At 50.3% G+C, this 17,846-nt stretch overlaps 2 protein-coding genes across 5 annotated transcripts; both read left to right on the top strand.

The window, feature by feature from the left end:
• The first annotated feature begins 2,292 nt into the window (after positions 1–2,292).
• Positions 2,293–15,777, top strand: LOC101671444 (ATR interacting protein). 4 transcript variants are annotated; one of them, XM_013060501.2, is made up of 14 exons: positions 2,293–2,539; positions 4,815–4,945; positions 5,625–5,795; positions 7,402–7,520; positions 8,663–8,820; positions 9,645–9,746; positions 10,051–10,180; positions 10,617–11,306; positions 13,823–13,959; positions 14,128–14,219; positions 14,677–14,757; positions 14,962–15,214; positions 15,478–15,514; positions 15,618–15,777. In XM_013060501.2, coding segments are annotated over exons 1-14 (2,349 nt in total). In that variant the 3' UTR covers positions 15,619–15,777. The 4 variants fall into 4 exon arrangements, with proteins under 4 accessions (XP_012915955.2, XP_012915956.2, XP_012915954.2 ...); XM_013060502.2 differs by having other exon boundaries at positions 15,597–15,777; XM_013060500.2 differs by lacking the exon at positions 15,478–15,514 and having other exon boundaries at positions 14,131–14,219.
• A 137-nt stretch (positions 15,778–15,914) lies between these two features.
• On the top strand, positions 15,915–17,713 carry TREX1 (three prime repair exonuclease 1). Its single transcript, XM_004760727.3, has 2 exons — positions 15,915–16,410; positions 16,710–17,713. Exon 2 carries the CDS (start codon positions 16,730–16,732, stop codon positions 17,669–17,671), a length of 942 nt encoding a protein of 313 aa, XP_004760784.1. The 5' UTR covers positions 15,915–16,410; positions 16,710–16,729; the 3' UTR covers positions 17,672–17,713.
• The last annotated feature ends 133 nt before the right edge of the window (positions 17,714–17,846 follow it).

Raw genomic sequence — 17,846 nt, 5'->3', positions numbered from 1 at the left:
TTGACCCATCAGCAAATTAAATATGGCCTCTGCATACTTCCTCCAGTATCACCCCCCACACACCCCATTCTGACCTAAAATCCCTCACCTGGGTTATTGTGGTCACATCCACATTTGTCTTCCTGTCCCCTACCCTTTCTCCCCTACAGTTTAACCTTCATTCAGGCTGCAGAGTGTCCCTGCTAAACCACAAAGTTACACTTTGTCTCTTCTTGGCTCAGAACTCAGTGGCTTCTTAGGGCAAAATTGAGTCCCCACAATGACCAGTCAGGCATGTGGCTGCCACTCCCTACCTTCTGATACCATTCATCCCCTGATCATCTTGAGCCACAGTGGTCTACATTGTAAGCAAGCTGGCTCACTGTTCTTACTAACTCTTCCTTCTGCCTGTCACTTGTGTATTCTGGAGACTGCCTCTCTTCCTTTAGAGAATTCAAACATCACAGTAGTGAGCTTTTCCCTTACCACTGTCTATAAAGTGGTGGTCCCAGTTGTCTGTTACCTTTATTTTTTTCTCTTTATATTTGTTGATGATCACCTTTGACTCCAGGAGGAGTAAACTGGAGGAGGCAGAGGCTAAATGCATATATATTGGAACAATTCAGTGGCACAAGTCTGGATTTCCCCTCCAAGCTCTTCATATCACTGGAAATTATGCTAATAGTGCTCATCTTTCTCTAATAGCCTGTTTTCAAGAAGGGCTCTAGAACTAGTCAGATTTTGCTAAGTCAAAACTGGAAAAGGTTTTTTAATAGATTGAAGCCCGTTTTATGACTAAGGTACTTGATATTAATAAGGGGGGGCCCTCCTTGGTCCACTTCTGGAAAGTTGCACAGCCAGCACACTCTGGACTTCTGGCATTCCCTGTGGGGCTGAGAATAACTCCCAAGATCAAGTGCCAGCACGCTGTGCTGAGAACAACCCCCAAGATCCAGCACAAAACACATGCCGCTGCCTGCTACTCTGGTGGAACCTAATCCTTCCTGACAAACGAAGGACAATCCTTTCTTCACAAGACCAGAGACCTGCCATAATTAAGAAAAGTGTTCAACATTTGGGCCTACTGAGGGAACCTACTAGTTGTCTCAAAAACTAAACTCTGATATTCAAGATCTACACCCCGACAACCATCTCCCCTTCATTCACTGTTTCCATAAACATTCATAGGACACTTAAAACCTAAGTTTGGTACTGAGTGTGCAACAGTAGAGTCTTACCTCTGTTACTCTCTAACACCCTGTACCCGCTAACTGTCCTGCACACTACTGCTCCCCAATAATACCCTGTCAGGTGCCCAAGTCCTGCTCCTCTTTGAAGGCTTAACCTCTCTTTGCCACAGGGAACACCTACCTGGCATTTGTGTGGCTTCCATGTCAGTGTTGTATTCTCGTCTGAGGAGACTTGTATGCCAGTCTCCTTGCTAAGTCAGTCACTCCCACTCAAACTGGAGGGCAGCCCAGGTGCCACTTTCAAGGGGCAAGGGTCAAGAGGTCTCTTGACCTCCTGAGCCTCCTCGTCCATTTATGACCTGCGCTTAAGACAAAACCACTCAGGCGCTCTCAGAGAAATGAATGAATGCCAACAGCCTGAAGAGTTAGTTCCCACACTCTCCAAAACAGGCACACTCTTCTCAGGATCACCCCTTCTCTGTGACCTTTCTTCTCCAGACCTATCTCAAATACACACACTCAAAACATTAACTCTTCTCAAAGATACCTCCTCACAAAAGTTGTATTCATACTCCGTCCAACTCCACTCTCCCAGACGCCTCCTCAAGAGGACCTCTGGGTATGTGAGAGGTGAGTCCGGCGGGAGGAAAACAGCGAAGTCATAGAGACCAAACCCCTGAACGCTGCCTGTCACGATTCACGTGTACGTGTGAATGTCAGGGCAGACTCCACCGCGGCTGCGCGGAGGGGGCGCAGAGCCACCGGCGCTGTAAGGCTGGTAAGGCTCGGCCCCGCCCCTTGGTAACGTGGACCGCGCAGCACACATCCCGCCGAAGACCCACGGAGACCCACGGAGACCCAGCCACCGGTACCACAGCGCCCAGCAGAGATGGACTGGGGGGCGGGACTCCACCGAGAAAAGCCCGCTCTCAGCGGAGCACGGCGACGCGTTCGGATTAGGTCATTCTTCCGCGCCCGCTGGCTGGAGCCGATGGGCCCGTGGGCTCGGGGGCGTGGCCCTAGCGGCTGAGGAGAGCGGCGGCGCGCGGGCGGTTGGTCCGCGATCCTGCCTCGCGGCGACCAGGCCTTCCTCGGGTGCTCTCGGACAGTGGCCGGCGGAAGCATGGCTGGAACCCCCGCGCCGAGCAGCAGGAGGCGGAGCGGGCTCCCGGCGCCTGGCCCTGGCCCTCCGCCCAGCACCGGGCACCCTCCGACCAAGCGAGCCCGGGGCTTCCCAGCGGCCGCCGCCCCGGACCCCGAAGACCCGTTCGGCGCGCACGGGGATTTCACTGCCGACGACCTGGAGGAACTCGACACCCTCGCGTCGCAGGCCCTGAGCCAGTGCCCGGCCGCTGCTCGGGACGTGTCCAGTGAGTGCGCTTCGGGGCCTTTCCCCGGAGGGTGGTGCAGACCTCGCCAGACCTCCCTGATGGCTGTGGCTTCGGCACCCCACAGAGACCGCGGCCCCGGTGTCCTGCACCCACACTGCCCTCCTAAAAATACAGGAATGGCTTCATTTAAGCAGTGGTTGTATCTCAGAAGGCCTTTTGATTTCGGGGAGAAATGGATCAAGAATGTCAGACAGCCGATTTGAAATATGGAAAATTAGGTTACATTTTAGTTTATAAAGTTTGGGCCACGAAGTTCTTGGTTCTAAGCAGAGATCCTTAGAACACGTCCACCACCACCAGAATCATACCCACACATGGGAACTCATTCTTGTGAAGGGTTTGGGAGGCTCTAGATCTAATGATTACCACTGCGCCCCCACCAACCCCCACCTCCGCTTGGGCCGCAAGAACATAAGAGAGGGGCCTGGCCAGGCAAGAGATGAAAGAGATTTATTCCTTTATACAACCAGTAAGTTGTACTAGGTGCCGAAAACCTTAGGAACTGCAACATACTTAGCAATTAACAAAAGACAAAAAAAAAAGCTCCTTCCTTCAGGAGCTTACATTTCTAGCTAGAGAAAGGTATGAAATCTTGTGGAGTCACAGAAAGATAAAAGTTTTGAGGGCACCTTGCATCTCTACTTGGATATCTCACAGGTATCTTAAATCTCACACATTCACCTCCTGGAAACCCTGTCATTCTCCACTATTGCCAGCGCGGCATTTGGCAGAGTGGACATTCAGAAAATGTTCATTAATGACTAAATATTCTGTACAACAGTGACTAGCACCACTCTCCATCAGATGGCACAAGGCAACAGTTCCCTTTCTTTGACCATCTAATTCCTTTCCAAATCCTATAACTTTACCTTCTTAGTCCACCTCGGGAATCCATCCTTTTTGCATCATCTCTACCATCTCCCTGATCTATGCTACAATCACTCCTTCTGTCTGGACAATAATCTGCTAAATTCTCCCTGTTTCCAGTCTTGACTCCCTGTAAGTCAGACTTTACACCACAGCCAGAGTGATCTTTGCAGAACTCAAATCTGGCTGTGGCTCACACAGATAAAAGTGAACATCCCTACTGAAGCCCTTTAATGACTTCCCACTGCCTCTATTATAAAGATCAGAGTCCTGGGGTACCTGGGTGGCTCAGCTGGTTAAGCCTCTGACTCTTGATATCAGCTCAGGGTCATGAGATCGAGCCCCCATTGGGTTCTGTGCTCAGCATGGAATATGCTTGTCCCCCTCTCCCTGCTCCTCTCTACTTGTGCTCGCTCTCTCTCTCAAATAAATAAATAAATAAATAAAATCTTTAAGGAAAAAAAAAGAGGGGCACCTGGGTGGCTCAGTGGGTTAAAGCCTTTGTCTTCGGCTCAGGGCATGATCCCAGGGTCCTGGGATTGAGCCCCACATCGGGCGCTCTGCTCAGCAGGGAGCCTGCCCCCCCCCTGCCTACTTGTGATCTCTGTCTGTCAAATAAATAAATAAATAAATCTTTTTAAAAAAAAAGATCAAAGTTCTTAACATGGCCTGCAGGGCTAGTATGGCCTGGCCCTTTCCCACTCTTTCCGAGTTTAAGCTACACGACCTTCATTTCTTGAATTCTCCCTGCTTCCTTGCTATTTCTTGTACATGGTGTTCTTTTCATCCATTTCCCCATTCCTCCTCATCTGCTTAAATTCTGCTCATTCTTCAGCTCCGAGCTCAGTCATCACTTTCTTGGGAAGACTTCCAGTCATTCCTGTTGGATCAAATCCCCTTCAGATAGGCTTTCCTATATTTGTTCTTTTGTGCAGCTCTTATCACAGTTGTAATTTTGCATTTGTGTGAATCTTTTTGAATGTTCTATAAGCTCTGTGAGTGTAAGGACTGGAACCATTAAGCTAACTGCTGTACCTTTAGAGACTAGATTGTGCCAGGTGCTCAGTAGGTGTAGGTGTTGGTGTAGATAAAGGTGCTCAGTAAATATTGTTGAAAAATAGATCACCAACTGCTGATCAGTGAGGTCCGCACAACATGTTTTCAGCCTTCAGATGAGACTCTTAAAATTGGGGGTTGAGGGGAGTGGCAGGATCTGTTATTTTATAAGGATCATTTGTGAGTTTGATTCCTTAGGTTGGAAAATAACTATATTGCTTACTAGAACTTTCTCTAATTTGCTTTCAAGAGTGATTCTTTTCAGCATTGATCGACAGTGCTGTGGGAAAATGTTGGATTCTGAAAAGTATATGGGAACTGTTTTTTACAGATGTTCATAAGGTCCCCAGATTAGATGGGATGTCAAAAACTCCTGTAGGGAAGAACAGAGAATTTGTTCCAGTTCAAGATAATTTTGAATTAGAAGTACTTCAGGCACAATACAAAGAACTTAAAGAAAAGGTAAGTGACTTAACTTGTGGTTCTTATAGCTAATTTAATCATTTATGCATGTGTTATAAAGCATTGTACAGTAAGATATGTAAATGCTTTAAAACAAGGGTTCAAGATTCAGCCCCACAAAATGGAGGAAGGCTGGGGAAAGCCAGAAAATTCAGACTGAAAGAAACCAAATCCTGAGATTCCTAACAACTAGGCAAGAAAAGAAACAGTGTACACCCAATCCAAAAAGAGATACAAACTTTCTGTCATAGCACTGAGACAAATTTATAGCATATGTCTTATACATATGTTTGCTGTTTTCATTAGCAGTTTTGCAGAAAAGCAGACATCGTTTATATGACCATCTGTAGGTTAGGTCCTTAGGAAAACTAGGAACATAGCGTGAAATTCTGGAACTGTGAAGTGCGTGACCCAGATTGTTTAATACTTTTAGAACCTACAGAATCTGTATGTGTGAATGACAGTGTGTCCTTAAGCTAGCTTGCTGAATGTCAACTGTTCCACGAATGGGCCTAGTGGACCATGGCAACATCTAGTTGGTATGGATGTATTTGGGGACTTCTGGTCTGTAGAACATGGTTTACATGTGCTTTTTCCATCTCCACAACTATATGTTGAAACAAGTATATATGTAACTTACCCTTGTAAGCTTTTCACAAGATTGATTTGGGATTTACAGATGAAAGCAATGGAAGAAGAAGTCCTCATTAAAAATGGAGAAATAAAAATTTTGCGGGACTCACTGCATCAGACAGAATCCATGCTAGAGGAACAGAGAAGATCACATTTCCTTCTTGAGCAAGAGAAAACTCAAGCACTTGGTGACAAAGAAAAGGAATTTTCCAAAAAGGTGAACTTTTTTTTTTTTCCCTTGTTCTGGCCACAAGAACAAGTGTTTTTTGCCTGTTCACTGAGTTCTGTTAGAAGCAATGACCAAAGTGTCTTTAAATCTTCCTGGAAGATTTCAACAGTTGTTTGTCTTAAATACTTTCTGCTATCAGTAACTTACATATACTTTTCTTCAGGCTCTGCATGTGGTTTGGAAAAGGACTTAGAAGAAACTCCTTTGCTGTGGTAGCTATGATAGTTGGTCTTGGCTGGAACAAATCAATAGCTTAGACTTTCCAGAAATAGGCTTAAGTAAGAGCTTTTTTGGCAGGTTAGAAACTCAGTTGACCTAGCTTTGGCCAAAAGAAAATGTACTGACTTCCATAATTAAGTCTGGGAAAAAACAGGTGTGTGGAGGCCTTGAATGACTTAAGCCTTGCTGCAACTTGTCTTTCCTGTCTACTCTATAGACAGGCTCCATCCTTATGGTAAAGGATATGTTCTCCAGCAGCTCTTGGGCCCATATTTCATAGCTCCAAAGCAGACTGAATACTTGCCCCACCACCACTACCATCTCAAGGCTCTCATTGATTGGTCTGACCTGAGTCAGGCGCCTGTCCCTGACCCAGTCACTGCAACCACAGAGATGATAGCTCCTGTTTAAATCACACAGAGGTAGGGAAATGATTATTTATCAGGGGAGGGAGCTGCTGTTCCAGGGAGAAATTACTAGGTGTCCTTACATAACACCATTTTCCTTCAGCACTTTCCAAGGCTTCAATCTCAAGGACCTGGGTCTTATTCTGCCATTCATTCAGCAAGTTAGCAAACTTTAAAGAAGCACTAACCTGTGCCCCTGCACTAACAGCAACGGTTATCTCTCCACATGCATGATGGAAGAGCCAGGGAGTTGTAAGCAGACCAAACAGAGTTTGAATCCAGGCTTTCTCACATATGAGTGGAGAGCCCAGGGTAATGACTTAAGCTTTGTGACTCATTTCCATTATCTGTTCCAGGGAATAACTAAAAGGGTTGCTGTAAGATTTAAACAGCCCTGCACTTGCTGGGAGTGCTGTGACTGGTACTATACTTGGCACGGAGAGTGCGCCCAGAGAGTCACAGCACTTACTCTTGGCTGTAAGCTGGAGCAGGTCTCCCCGTGCTGCATGGCGTTTTGGCAACATTTCCAAATCCTCTCCCCAGACTTTCAAGAAGACCTGGAATCGTACACCACTATGTTCATCAAAAGGTTGACATGTCACTGTAAGATACGACACCTTGCCAGGTGCCAGACTGGGCAGTTCACGTCCGTCCTTCCTATTTAATCCCCCCAACCATGAAGCCAGGTATTTGTGTTACAGATAAGCTAAAGTTCAGAGAGGCTGAGGAAATGGTATCTGAACCCTCACACACTACCTCGCAATAGTTCGGGTCAAAACGTCTTTCTAGAATACCATGCTGACTTTTGGGAAGAAGGCTAAAGCTTGATAGAAAGGACATTTGTGTCACATCAGACTTTCATACTTATTCTCATGGTTTGTTTTCTGTTATGAGCTTGAGATTTGAAGCCCAGAGATAATTTTGCATGTATGATGGGCCACCAGGAGTATGTTGCTTTTGCCTTCCAGCTCCAATCATTGCAGTCTGAACTCCAGTTTAAAGATGCGGAGATGAATGAATTAAGGTCAAAGCTCCAAAGCAGCGAACGAGCAAATAAATTGGTTGCTCCCTCTATTCCCCATATCAGGTAAGGATGGTGCTGGAGAGAGAGTGGTTTTGCATGGTTTATAGAAAGTATGAATAAGGTCAGGCTAATCTTGAATGAAGGCCATTTAAACTTTGCCATTTGAGCACAGATCCTCTTTCCTAAAGACCTTGAAGGTGCTTTAGATCAGGCTTGAAAGGTTTGGTGCATCACAGCATAAAGGCCTCACACTCCAGGAGGGCTTCCTCTCTGTAGGACTTTATACTCAGGACTTAAAAAGGCTAGAAAGATGCTCTCTGAACTTTTGGGGTGAGCCAGTCTTCATTTTTATGTAATTTGTTTCAAATAACTGATCTTGCCCCAGGTATAAGTGTATTTCAGTCCCAACTACTTGGAACTTTTTTTTCTCATTTGCTGCCCTGGGACCTTTGTGCAACCGTCCCACCTTTGCTACAGATGTGATCAGCTTGTTAATGGTCTTGTCCTGCCCCCTGCCTGCCAGAGAAGTCTGGCACGCTGTTGATACCAGCCTTGAAATTTGAACAGTATGGGTCAGGGTATCTTTTTTTCTGGTATTGAACATTCTGCTGTCTTTGCTCATAATAGGCAGGGTGTGAAATTGAACTCTCCTTGCCTTGCTTAGTCCAGGTCAGACAGGAGAGCAGAGGGGGTCCATCCTCACCTCTTCACACATCTCTGACAGAAGGGTCCTGGCGTTGTTTGATGTACTCAGAGGGTTAAAACTGCTTCTCTAACACCAAGACCCTGGCACCGAAGAATTGGCTTGGTTTTCAAGTTGCAGGACATGACATGCCTTTTAATAGGAGCTCTTTCTACTGAAAATCTCTGAATTCAGCCTCTGGGGACTATTGAATAAGAGGTTGTTCCACATTAAAAAGATATTTGGGTGGAATTGTAAACAGTACTAGAATTAAAGCCAGTATTTTGGGGTGATTAGAAGAAAATGGAGATGAAAGAGGTTTTCAACAATTTGGAACAAAATGCCTTGAATTTTGCACTGCTATCCTGATAAAGAATGACAAATATAAAATAGATAAAACCTTTGGTTAAAGCACCTAGATGCAAAAAGTTTAACACGTGAATAAGTTAGAAGTTTTATAACCGGGTATTTTAAATGGTTTTAGCAGAATCATTACTTTGCTTTCATAGTTAACTTTTTCCAGTCCTAGGAAAAGCCCTTCTGTGACTGTAAAGCCAGAAGCATGTTCTCCACAGTTTGGAAAACCATCTTTCCCTACAAAGGAGTCTTTTAGTGCTAACATGTCCCTTCCCCACCCCTTCCAGACAGAGCCAGGATACAAGTCCCTGGTGGGCAGAGAGGGTAAGTCAGTCTGTCTCTCATCCATTGCTGTGTAACGAGCTATTCAGACTTGTGGCTTAAAACAACAAGGAGCATTTCTCCTGGGTCTGTGGAACAAGAGTGCTGACAGAGCACAGTGGGAACGGTTTGTCTCTGTGGAGACGGCAGTCACTGAAGGCTTGTCTGGGCTGGAAGATCTCTTTCAAAGTAGCTCAGTCACATGACTGGCAGCGGAGTTCTCCACATGTGGGCCTCTCTACAGAGCTACTTGGATGACCTCATAACCTGGTGGACGGCTTCCTCTAGAGCTAACCGACCGGAGAGAGCCAGGTGGAAGCCAGCCCTTTTATGGCCTAGCCGCAGAAGTCCCATAGCATCACTTCTGCCACATTCTGTTTGTTAGAAGCCGTGTTCAAGGGAAAGGAAACTAGGCCGCGCCTTTTGAAAAGAAGTGTCTCTAGAATTTGCAGGCGTATTTTAAAGCCTCCCCACTCAACATGCCAGAAACATAGCCAGTATAAAGGAACTTTCCTTTCCTTGAATAAGCTCCTGTTTTCCATGAGAAAGGCAAAAATGTGAAGGTTATTGAGTTGCTCTGGCTCTTGTTTTAATCCAAGGTTTCCATGGTTGAGGAGGTGGAATAGTTTCTGTTTTAAACTCATGATGGGTCTCCTGGCTGGTCCAGTGCATAGAGCACACAACCCCGATCTTAGAGTTATGAGTTCGAGCCCCACATTAAGGGTAAAGTTTACTTAAAAAAAAAAAAGTTTAAAGACTCATTATGTTCAAGAGTTTCTGATATGCCTCTGCTTTCGTGCTCAAGTTTTGATTCACATTTTATCTAGTTGTAGAGAATAAGAGCCACAGTCTGGGAGGTGACTCCATAAAGCAAGAAGAATCCCAGAAAAGTCTTATTGACAGCTGGATGCAGAGATCAAACACTCAAGGTACCAGAACACCCACCCCTCGTGCAGGAGGCTGGCACAGCTCTGGTTGTCTTTGAATTGTCTTTGAGAACCAGCACCCCAGGCAGTCCTTCAGAGGGTCCAGGGGAGTGGTAGTCTGTGACTTCACCAGAAGACTGTAAACTAGAAGGGGCCAAAGCAGGTGTGTCCCAGAGCCCTCAGCACCCACAGGGATCTCAGTGGAGCTGAGGACAGTTAGTGTCCAAGGAACCTTCACTTTTCCTTCTGAAGCCTTAGAAAAGGCCTCCCTTGTCAGAACCTTCTAGAATTACTGTGTCTTCTGCAGGTTCCATTTTGATAAACCTCCTCCTGAAGCAGCCTTTGATCCCAGGGTCATCACTAGGTCTGTGCCACCTCCTGAGCAGTTGTTCTGAGGCTCCTACAAGTACTCTGCTGCAGCCCCCAGGGTTTGGCAGGTAAGCCTCAGACTCCTAAAAAGCTCATTTAGGGGGGCGCCTGGGTGGTTCAGTGGGTTAAAGCCTCTGCCTTCGGCTCAGGTTGTGGTCCCAGGGTCCTGGGATCGAGCCCCACGTCAGGCTCTCTGCTCCGCAGGGAACCTGCTTCCTCCCCTCTCTCTCTCTGCCTGCCTCTCTGCCTACTTGTGATTTTTCTCTGTCAAATAAATAAAAATTAAAAAAAAAAAAAAAAAAAACCTCATTTAGGAAGGAGCTCCCAGGAAGCAAGTCCCTTTCTGGTCCTGGCCAGCCTGGGAGGTCTGTGTGCCCATGGCAGGAGTGGGCGGGGGTGGGGTACAGTTTGGGAAACTAGAGAATTTGGCGGGCAGGTTGACTGAAGCCCTTGACCTTGTCTCTCATCTCATGCTTGTGTGTTTTCTTCTTTATTTACTGCTAGTACCTTGACTGGGATTTCAAGCCTGAGGACCACAGGTTCTCGCGATGGGTCATTTCCCCTCTTGGCTCTGAGAGAAGCACAGAACCTGGCACTCACTGGACTGAATCTCATTGCCCGGGATGAAGGCTCCTGTGATGGAGACACAGCAGAGGGCGGCAGAAGGGCCTTCCCACTCTGCCAGCTTTCTGGAGCTGTGCATCTCCTCCCCCTGGTACAGTTCTTTATCAGCTTACACTGCCAGGCTCTGCAAGATTTGGCAGGAGCCAAGAGAAGTGGAGCGCCTGGGGACTCAGCGGCACGTTCCTCCTGCGTGAGCTCTGGGGGAGAGGCCAGCCTCGAGGACTCCCTTTGTAACCTGGAAGGCTTCTCTGTGGCATCCCTCAGTGTTCTTCAGCACCTCGTGTGCCACAGCGGAGCGGTCGTCCACCAATTACTGTCCGATGCAGGGGTGGATTCTGCTGCTATGGAAGGAAACCAGAGCCTGGTTCACAGACAAGATCATGGGGATGTGTCCTCAGCTCCAAAGGGGCTTGCCAGTGACCAAGGCCAGCATCCACTACTGAAGATGCTTCTTTACCTGTTGACTTTCTCTTCTTCAGCAACAGGTCATCTTCAAGCCAGTGTCCTGAGCCAGTGTCTTACGATTTTGGTGAAATTAGCTGAAAATGCTTCCTTTGATTTCCTCCCCAGGTATAACACAGCATGGGGTCATGATTCTCTGTGGGTCTCACCTGACCTCTTGAGGTCTATCCCATGGCCCTTATACTTTGCCCAATCTTGACTTTTCTATACTTCTCAGTGCTAAGCCTTGGTTTTATGTTCTGAGGCTTCAATCAAAGAGTTCTTAAGTAATGGAAAGTGGGGCCAGGTGGTAGGAGAACCAAGAAAGTGATTTAGGAAAACCAAGGAAGTGATTTATTTGGCTTAATTCTGCCTCTGTACAGCAGGTAAGCAAAAGACACATGTGATGAAAGAAGGCTTTTAGCCGCTATGGAAAAGCATCCAGTCCCCAGGACAGACAAAGGCTGAACCAAGAGCCTTGAACCTGGGCCATGGATCAGGTGAAGACCGCGAATCATACCACATTTAAATTTGGTGGGGTTCCCTAAGGAAGCAGAGGGTATGGGGTAGCCCGTAAGCTGACCTTGCTGGGAATCTGCCCATCATCACCGTGCCCCACTCTGGCACAAGTCACAGGTTACTTGCTCCTCTTAAGGTTTGTGGGAAGTGGTTATATAGTGAACCTAGCTTGTGAACACTGTAGTCATAATCCTAACGTGGGGTTCCAGAGCCTTAAGACTGGGAGGAACTGTAAACACCATTCAGCTCATCCCCCATGCGATAATCCATCTCCTCCTCAGCACGCCACCAAGAAGGCAGTTCCTATTAGGAGTAACTCCACTGGCTGCAGTTACCTTAAGCTTTTAGTCTCTGTGCTTAGCATACTTGCCTCCTAAAAACACTTCTGGATCCTGCTTTCCATTAGAGGATATTTTGGCTGGGCTGGTCCATGCTAACGGTTGTCCTCAGAGCTGTGGGCAGCATGGTGGGTTCAGAGCTGTTACCCACGTGTCTGGCACAGAGCTAGCTCAGAGGGGCTGGTTGCTTGTTTCATAGGTATTGAATGAATGCCAGGAACCACTTCTTACCAGTCCTGTTGGTAGAGAGACCATCATTCCATCCCTGTTGAGCTTGTCCACAAGAACATGACAAAACAGCTAGTCAGGGGATGCTTACTATAGGTCAGATAGGTGCCTTCTGTTCAATATCTCAGGGGACACCTTACAGCCCTGCATCCCTACACCTAGCTGTAAGCACATGAATATGAATGAAGAGAGCATGCTGGGCAAGTGCCTTGACTTGCCCTTGATCATGATCTGACACCACTTCCAACTTGGTGCTTCTTGGTGTCAGAATTCCTACATCCTTGCAGGCTGAACCCCACTACCACACAGCTTCCTGTTCACCTTGGCATGAAAGCAAAGGACATGTGCTCCAACACTGCAGGGCAACACAAGTAGCCAGGCAGACAGCGGTCTCATAAAAGGGACTTTTGCCCTAACCCTAACCCTCAGACCCATCCATGTCTTCCTACTATATCTGGTGTAGCCATAGGTCATTCCCAGTTACTGGATCATTCCTGGGTACTGGGATGGCAGTGGCTTTTGAGCAAAGAGGTCTCATCCCCAGCTCCAAATAGAACAAGACTATTCTCTCTTGCATGTTTGGGGGCTCTGGAAAAAATTTTTTTAAAAGGCTGATGCTATCCAAAAATAATTTGGAAACCACTGTGTCATATATAAAGATGGATTTTTCTTGCAGATAGTTTCAGGGACTTTACATGAGGACTAGAGACCACTTCTAATGATGAAATTGAGTAACAACCAGGTCAAATCCCAGTTTCCCACAAAGTTCCATGCTCCCTGGTGCCTGAAAACATGGAGCTTATCCACCGAACAGGATCTGCTCTGAAATGATTTCACCTCAAATAGTGGGGACTTGCTTCCTGATTGGCATACTGAGAAATATTCTTAACCCTCAGTGGTGTGTGGTGAGACACTGCAGATGCATGATGCATGAAGGGGGCCACATAAAAGTGCCCCTCTCCCCACAAGGTTGTGTGGGTTGAGCAAATGATGGTTGTCTCGGGACTTAGTTCCTAGTTCCCTGTGCCCAAGAGACCTGGGGGAGAGTATACCCAGAGCCCCTCACCCGTGCACGCTCCAAAGGGGCACCTGCTCCTGTGTGGTGACAAAGGATCTGGTGTTTTCAAAAATGGTCTGCTCAGCAAGTGATATAAAACCAGCCCTAGCCAAGTCTGCATTTGTTACTTCTAGAACCTGGCCACTCCTTGGGTAGTGGGCTTGTAACTTTCACACCCAAGTTAAGGTAGAAAGGCTCCAGGAGCAGTGTGGAAGCCAGGCACCCCAGGTACAGGGAGGCAGCCCCCATCTACAGGTGGCCGGTTAGGGCCTGTCCTCTCTAAGCCACAGCATTATGGCAGTGGAGGCTAGTATCCACTGGTTCACAGGAAGCGAATGTCCTAGCAAGCAGGTGGTAGTCGGCCAGCACTTGAACCCAGGTCTGAACCACAGCTCCTCCTCGCATTGCCTGCTCAAAATGTCCCATTCCCTCTGGTGAAGAATGAGGGTGAGTTGTGGGATGGGGTTATCAGTGTCCCCTCTCTCTGGGCCCCTATGCTGTAGGTTCCAGTGTGTGTTCCGTGTGCTGCCACAGTGCCTCAGCCCCGAGAGCCCCCTGCCCAGCGTGCTGCTGACTGTCGAGCTCCTCTCCCTCCTGGTGGACCATGAGAAACTGGCGCCCCAGCTCTGTTCCCGCTCAGGTAGAGCAGGGCAGGGAGGGGGCGGGGAGGGGGGTGCTGCCACTGCAGGCTGGCAGCGAGGGTGGGAGCAGGGACGGGTCAGAGGCCTCCTGACGGCTTCTGCAGCTTGTGCCCTGGGCTCTGGGTAAGAAGGGGGACCGTGTGTGAGAGGTGGGGCGTCCTTTTCAGAAGGCTGTCTCCTCCTGCTGCTGTACATGTACATCACATCAAGGCCTGACAAAGTGGCCTCGGACACACAGTGGCTTCAGCTAGAACAAGAGGTAAAAACTGCAGAGCCCCTTCTGTGACCTGCTTACCACCCCCTTGCCCCACCACACCACCTCAGGGCCTCTGTTCCTCCTCCTTCTGGGGGGAACAGAGCTTTCATTCATTTTGGCAACAAGAGTTTACCTAGATGCTAACAAGGGGACCTCAGTTTGGGGGGCTCCACACTACACAAGCAATAAAGGTGGACCCCAGGCTGTCCTGGAACTTGTCAGAGTGTCTGAGAACTGACCCACCCTGGCTTTGGGGCCTGGAGGCAGGTGGGTCTCTGGTGAGACACAGGTGTTGTCCCTGAGTCTAGCCTGGGAAGGTCCCACAGGACCATTTCTTGGACCCCATTGTAAAGACAGGCAGTTCCTAAGGCAACTGGAGCACTTGTAGAAGCCTTAGAAAGCCCTCACTGTGATCAGGGTCTCATTCTATCACAGATGGAACAGTCTGTTCTTGTTCTAGGCTGTGTGGCTCCTGGCTAAGCTTGGTGTGCAGAGCCCCTCCTCCCCAGTCACTGGCTCTAACTGCCAGTGCAACGTGGAGGTGAGTGCACGGGGGCCAGCGGCCTGGCAGCTCAGTTGGGGGATGAGGCGACCCTATGCAGAGACTCCCTGCCCCTTCTAAACCTCATGCCCCCGCTCAGAACCCTCCTCACCTGGCGTGGCTAGGAAGGGTCCTGTCCAGCTGAGCAGGTTAGTAGGGTACCGGAGCCCTGAGACCCGGCCTCAGTCTTTGCCCTCCCTGCAGGCGGTCCGAGCACTCACGGTGATGCTGCACAGACAGTGGCTGACAGTGCGGAGGGCCGGGGGGCCACCGAGGACGGACCAGCAGAAGCGAACGGTGCGGTGCCTGCGGGACACGGTGCTGCTGCTGCATGGCCTGTCCCAGAAGGACAAGCTCTTCACTGTGCACTGCGTGGAGGTCCTGCATCAGTATGACCAGGTGATGCCAGGGGTCAGCATGCTGATTCGAGGGCTTCCTGACGTGGCAGACTGTGAAGGTAAGCCAGCAAGAGGACCCCTCTCTGTCCAGCCCACATGCGGTATTTCCCTGAAGTTCAAGGACAGGTCAGACTTCCTGGCCTTAAGTCAGCAGTCTTCCTTCCAGCCTTTGCTGGCGCTGGGGTCCTACTTGCCTTACTGCTCTGGCTCCTCTCTGAGCATAGCAGGCTGCCTTTGCTTGTATCTGTTGAGTTGGCCTGGCAGCCATGGTTTTTCCAGAAACATCCCTGTCTGAATTGCCTTTGTATCACTTTGCTTGCAGTAGCTGAGGGAGCAAGGCCTGGGCGTGGAAGGGACTGGTTAGTTCCCACGGGCGTGGGGGAGGAGCGGTGGGTCTTCCTCCTCGCCCCTGTGCCCAGCACCTCTGGGCCTTCACCGTAGAACCCTGTTCTCTCTGCTCAGAGGCAGCCCTGGATGACCTCTGTGCCGCTGAAACCGATGTGGATGACCCTGAGATGGACTGCAGCTGAGGCCGCTGAACATTGAGCCACACGGTGGCACCAGAACCACTATTTTCCCCTCCGCTTCATCAGATTAAAAGCAGTGAAGGGTTGTTTGAGAACTCCCCAGCCTTGTGATGTTTCCTGAGTCTGACGCTGAGTGGGAGGGATGGAGCAGGAGCCAGACCCAGGGAAGGCTGATATCCCTCCTAAGCCTGGCTGGAGTTGAGACCCGTCCCCATGGTAACGAATCTGCCCTGAGGAAGAAGCCCGGCCCTGCCCAGCCTGTGGAATTGTCCTGAGTCATCGCTTTGGGCTGAGGCCACGGGAAGAAACCATTGTGTGGCAAGGCAGGAGGCAGCTGGGAGCTGGGGCCTACACCTGGGAGACCTGAGAAAGTGGGGCCACGGGGAGGTGCACGGTGGCCGCAGCTGAGGTCCCTGGCTGGCTAGAGCCCTGCTGCTAGGCTTCCCCAAAGGGCTGGGCACCATGACCCTTCTGCCGGCGGGCTTTCATGGCATGAGGGCTCTGATGCATTGTGCCAGCCAGCAGGCCCACAGCTGTAAGTCGGAGGCCTCTGTGGAGTCATGAAGGGGGTAGTGCTTGGGGAGGGACAGACCTGGCCGCCTGACAAACAAGGCGGGCCCCACTCAGGACAGCCCATAGGCTGGCTCACACTAAGTTTCACTTCCCGCCACTAACTGCCGGCAGCAAGAACCAGCCAGACCCGAATCACTGCTGCTACCTGCTGCTCGGTAAGTGAGGACCCCCATGGGGTTGGGGCAGGGTGGGAAAGCCTCATGGCCAACCTAGGCCCAGACCTGGTGGGTGCTAGGGGAGGAGCCAAGCCTTCCCCCAAGACAGTTGAGTCGGAAGCCACCCTCTCTGGCTTCCTGCCCTGGAAGCAGGTCAGGTCCTAGAGCTCACCGACAGTGTGACAGCACTGGTCTTTGCAGAGAAGGCCAGAGATGTGCTGAGGTGCCCCACCCCACCTGCCTCAGCTCTTCCCACTGGGGCACTCATACACCAACTCCCCACCCCTGCTCCTCCCCAGGCTCCTGGCAGGTACCCAGCATGGGCTCACAGGCCCCAGCCCCAGGACCCGTGCAGACCCTCATTTTCTTGGACCTGGAGGCCACTGGCCTGCCTTCCTCCCAGCCCAAGGTCACGGAGCTGTGCCTGCTGGCTGTCCACAGATGTGCCCTGGAGAGCTCACCCCCTACTCAGGGGCCTCCCACAGTGCCCCCACCACCCCGGGTGCTGGACAAGCTCTCTCTGTGTGTGGCTCCAGGGAAGGCTTGCAGCCCAGAAGCTAGCAAGATCACAGGCCTAAGCACAGCCATACTGGCAGCACATGGACGACTGTGCTTTGACGCCGACCTGGCCGGCCTGCTCCGAGCCTTCCTGCAGCGCCAGCCACAGCCCTGGTGCCTCGTGGCACACAACGGCGACCGCTATGACTTCCCCTTGCTCCAGGCGGAGCTGGCTGTACTAGGCCTTGCTAGTGTTCTGGATGGTGCCCTCTGTGTGGATAGCATTGCTGCCCTGAAGGCCCTGGAGCGTGCTGCCAGCCCCTCAGAGCATGGTCCACGGAAGAGCTACAGTCTGGGCAGTGTCTACACACGCCTGTATGGCCAAGCCCCCCCGGACTCCCACATGGCCGAGAGTGACGTCCTTGCCCTGCTCAGCATCTGTCAGTGGAGGCCGCGGGCCCTGCTCCAGTGGGTGGATGCACACGCCAGGCCGTTCAGCACTGTCAAGCCCATGTACGTGGTCACAGCCTCTGCTGGAACCAACCCAAGGCCATCTGCCTCCACGGCCACTAAAGCCCTGGCCAGAGCCACGGACACTAGTGCCAACCTGGGCAAGGGCAGGAAGCTCAAGGCCGTTCCTCCAGTGGAGGGCCCTGGAGCCTCACCCAAGGAGGGACTGCTGGCCCCACTGGGCCTGCTGGCCTTCCTCACCTTGGCACTAGCCATGCTGTATGGGCTTTCCTTGGCTACACCTGGGCAGTAGGCCAAGAGGAAAGTCTGACCAATAAAGACCCCCTCCTCTCCAGCACTGAGTAGCCGCTCACCTCTACCCTCCTTGGCAGCCTTAGAGGAGCCACCTGTACCTCTGCCCACACTCAGGGACCTGGGGAGGGGGACACAGAGGATGGCACAGTCCGTCCTTCACCCTCCCTAGCAAG

Source organism: Mustela putorius, unplaced genomic scaffold (assembly GCF_011764305.1).
Source record: "Mustela putorius furo isolate JIRA1106 unplaced genomic scaffold, ASM1176430v1.1 tig00000095_pilon_pilon_pilon, whole genome shotgun sequence".
NCBI classification, from domain to species: Eukaryota; Metazoa; Chordata; class Mammalia; order Carnivora; family Mustelidae; genus Mustela; species Mustela putorius.
Note: the sequence above shows the minus strand (reverse complement) of the source record. Positions and strands in the feature narration are given on the sequence as shown.

Bases quoted from the DNA above. Each gene is read 5' to 3' on its own strand.
- LOC101671444 (XM_013060499.2), top strand. From the start codon at position 2,293: ATGGCTGGAACCCCCGCGCCGAGCAGCAGGAGGCGGAGCGGGCTCCCG. The intron at 7,521-8,662 runs GTAAGGATGGTG...AACTTTTTCCAG, and splicing joins CCCTCTATTCCCCATATCAG to TCCTAGGAAAAGCCCTTCTG. The intron at 14,758-14,961 runs GTGAGTGCACGG...CCCTCCCTGCAG, and splicing joins ACTGCCAGTGCAACGTGGAG to GCGGTCCGAGCACTCACGGT.
- TREX1 (XM_004760727.3), top strand. From the start codon at position 16,730: ATGGGCTCACAGGCCCCAGCCCCAGGACCCGTGCAGACCCTCATTTTC.